Source organism: Papaver somniferum, unplaced genomic scaffold, assembly GCF_003573695.1.
Source record: "Papaver somniferum cultivar HN1 unplaced genomic scaffold, ASM357369v1 unplaced-scaffold_150, whole genome shotgun sequence".
Classification (NCBI taxonomy): domain Eukaryota; kingdom Viridiplantae; phylum Streptophyta; class Magnoliopsida; order Ranunculales; family Papaveraceae; genus Papaver; species Papaver somniferum.
The window spans coordinates 1,655,981-1,658,827 of NW_020624377.1; the positions used below are offsets into that span (position 1 = coordinate 1,655,981).

General features: G+C 38.8%; 1 protein-coding gene across 1 annotated transcript; it reads right to left on the bottom strand.

Annotated features, from left to right (window-relative positions):
• Positions 1-550: 550 nt before the first annotated feature.
• Positions 551-1,348, bottom strand: LOC113335894 (M protein, serotype 6-like). Its single transcript, XM_026581912.1, has 2 exons — positions 808-1,348; positions 551-705 (listed from the first exon to the last, which is right to left on the bottom strand). The coding sequence occupies exons 1-2, from the start codon at positions 1,346-1,348 to the stop codon at positions 551-553; spliced, it is 696 nt and encodes a 231-aa protein (XP_026437697.1).
• Between the last annotated feature and the right edge of the window lie 1,499 nt (positions 1,349-2,847).

Sequence of the window (2,847 nt, forward strand, 5' to 3'; positions counted from 1 at the left end):
ATGCATCCAACGATAAGATGGAACATAGCCTTCAGCAACCGTTGGATGAAGAGATACAACGAAACTAACAGCGTGAGATGGAGTTAGGTGCTGTAGTGTTGGTCAGGAATTTCAGACTTTGATGTACTGGCGATGCTTCGTCCGTAGGATGCTGAGATGATCCAATCTGACGGCTAGAAAGGGAAAACGGGTATGGATATAGGAAATGGATTTGGGTGAGGGTTTTGGGCCTTGGGTATGCCAAGCCCATATCTTCTTTAAGAACAATTCTTCCTCTTCAAGCCCACTTCTAATTGATCCGGCTCTTGCAAACATCATTCTTCGCTTCCTCCTAGCGGGAGTCTTTGCCGGTTCTTTGCTCTTTTCGCTCGCAACTCATCTAGACTTTATTTGGTACCTAAAAATGCAAAATTAAGTAATAAAAATATTTATTCTTGAAAACAATTAAAATACAGAGTATGGGATAAAATGTAGAATTAATGCACAAAAGATGAGTTAAATGCCAAGAAAAATATATAGAGATATGCACTTTTTAGCACTCATCAGTGTTCTAAACATCCATCAATCTCTTAAGGTATAGACATCTCCTATTCGCTCTGTCCCTAGAAGAAGAAAGTTTCACAGAGAGCTTCCCGCGTTCTTTATGAGCTTTAGTCAGGTCAGACCTCAGCTTCTGAATGGTATACTGGTAGGTTCTCTCAGACGCTGCGAATACAAAGGATATCAAATTAACATAAGAGCGACAAAATCGCACCAAACAGGAAAATTTAAAAAATAAAACTGAGGAAGTCAGCTCAATGTGACTACCTTCATACTGAGAAATAAAATATTGGGGGAAGGCAATGCCACTATTTTTCAAATCCTCCCTATGCTTATCAAAATCATCACTTATTAAACCTTGAAGGCAAGATCGGATTTTCATTTCATCTTGGGAAAGAGAGGCATTCTTCTTCATCAGAATATCATGAGATTCTTTTAACTGTGTATGTTGTTCACGCAGCTTATTCATGTTCACGGTCACATTCGTTTTACTCTTAATAATTTTATCATTCTCCATAGTTAACCTCTTCATATCCCTGTCATACTGGCTTTCCAATGCATGAAGAGATTCCTCCTGTTCAGTGCAAGTCTTTCTAAGAGCATGATATTGGTGCGTAAAGGTCGCCTTCTCACTTAAGAAAGATCGCCTCTCTTTAGTAAGGGTGCGATTTTCATCTGATAGAGTTCGATTTCTTAAGTCAACACTATATAATAACCCTGAAAGGTTGGATACTTGGGAGCTCAAAAGATCATTCTGACTATATAGGAGAAGATTTTGGTTCTTTAAATTATCAATTTGGTCAAGCATATATGACTAATTATTAATTAGTTGTTCTAGTTGGCTCTGCAATCTCTTATTATCCGCATGGGCATCTTCGGCAGAATGCTGATAATTAAACCTCTCCGCGACACGCTTCTTAAGTCTTTAAGAACGTGCAAAACAATTTAAAAGGGTGCATGCGAAGGAATGGAAAGAATGAACATAAGTGCGGTAAAGTTATAAAATAACTGCTAAAAAGGAAAACACACCTCTGATTTCTTGATTTTTATTGCGAAGATTCTCAGTTATGATAGCTTCAGCAAGAAGATCAGCCTTTAGCTTGAAATTTTGATGATAAAGTTCTTGAATGATATGACTAAAATCAGAGAACCCTTCATCTTGAACTAAGCGACGACAAGAATCCTAAGAAAGGAATAATTTTAGGCATGAAGGTGCGATAAAGTAGCACAAGTTAAAAAGATAACGGAAAAGAAACACTTACCAACATGTCAAATGCAATATTAACACTAGGGTCCAGCTAAGAGAAGATTTCGCTCCTAGCGGATTTATCTAGAGGAGATTCACTCAACAGATTAGCAAGAGCATCACAAAGACGAGCTTGAGAGGGATCATTGATAGATGAGCGAGCAACATTGATAATATCCAACAAGGGTTTAGTCCCAGAGTCAACCCCTCCAGGAACATTCTGAGCGGTAGTATCGAGCGTGAGAAAAGGAGAAGTAGTCATAACAACGCTCATAGAGGAGACGGTAGCAACATCCTTTGAAACATGAATTGACGAATTAATCACGGGCGCGGAGATGTTCGCAGAGGAACAAGCAAAGATATATACCATTGGCGCGAATACATTCTCAGAAGTAGAAATGGCGTCATCCTCAGTTGGCGCGGCTTTCTCAAAAATATTAACCTCCTTTGAAGACATAGAAGTATCCAGGGAAGCTGAGGCAACAATGTTTATCAAAGAAGCACCAATGGTATCATCAAGAAGGAAGGTACTTAACAATGATGCGGGAATATTCATAGCAGCATTGGAGGTGGCATCCTTGGCAACAGAACCAACAACTTCACCAGAAAAGACCTGCGGTAGAGAGTTAGATTTATAATTGAGCTCTGGTAAGACGAGAGAAGTATTGATTACAGGAGGACGGTGCGATTTCTTGACCTTCTTCTTATTCTCGCCAATAGATTCTCCCTCAGAACCCTTCGAATAACAACGCAGATAAGAAACAGAGGCAACAATATTGTTTTAAACAAAAGAAGGTATTTCTTACTACCTTGTCATGCGAAGATTTCCTCTTGCGAGATTCATCGTCCTTAGGGTTTGAAGAAGAAGCAGGGTTTGAAACCTTAATACGGAGAACACCCGACGGGGAATTATTACTGAAACAAGAATAACAACAGATATGAAGAACATCAGCAGATGTGAAGAACAGAGAGCATAAAGAACAACAATAGAACAATAATCGCAGACTAGAAAGTAAAACCAAGAAAATAAGATGACATTAAAAGTAAAAGTAAACTAACCT

Excerpts from the sequence above, each read along its gene's own strand:
- LOC113335894 (XM_026581912.1), bottom strand. The coding sequence starts at position 1,348 with ATGCTTGACCAAATTGATAATTTAAAGAACCAAAATCTTCTCCTATAT. Across the intron at positions 706-807 it reads TTTTATTTCTCAGTATGAAG|CGTCTGAGAGAACCTACCAG; the intron begins GTAGTCACATTG and ends TTGTATTCGCAG.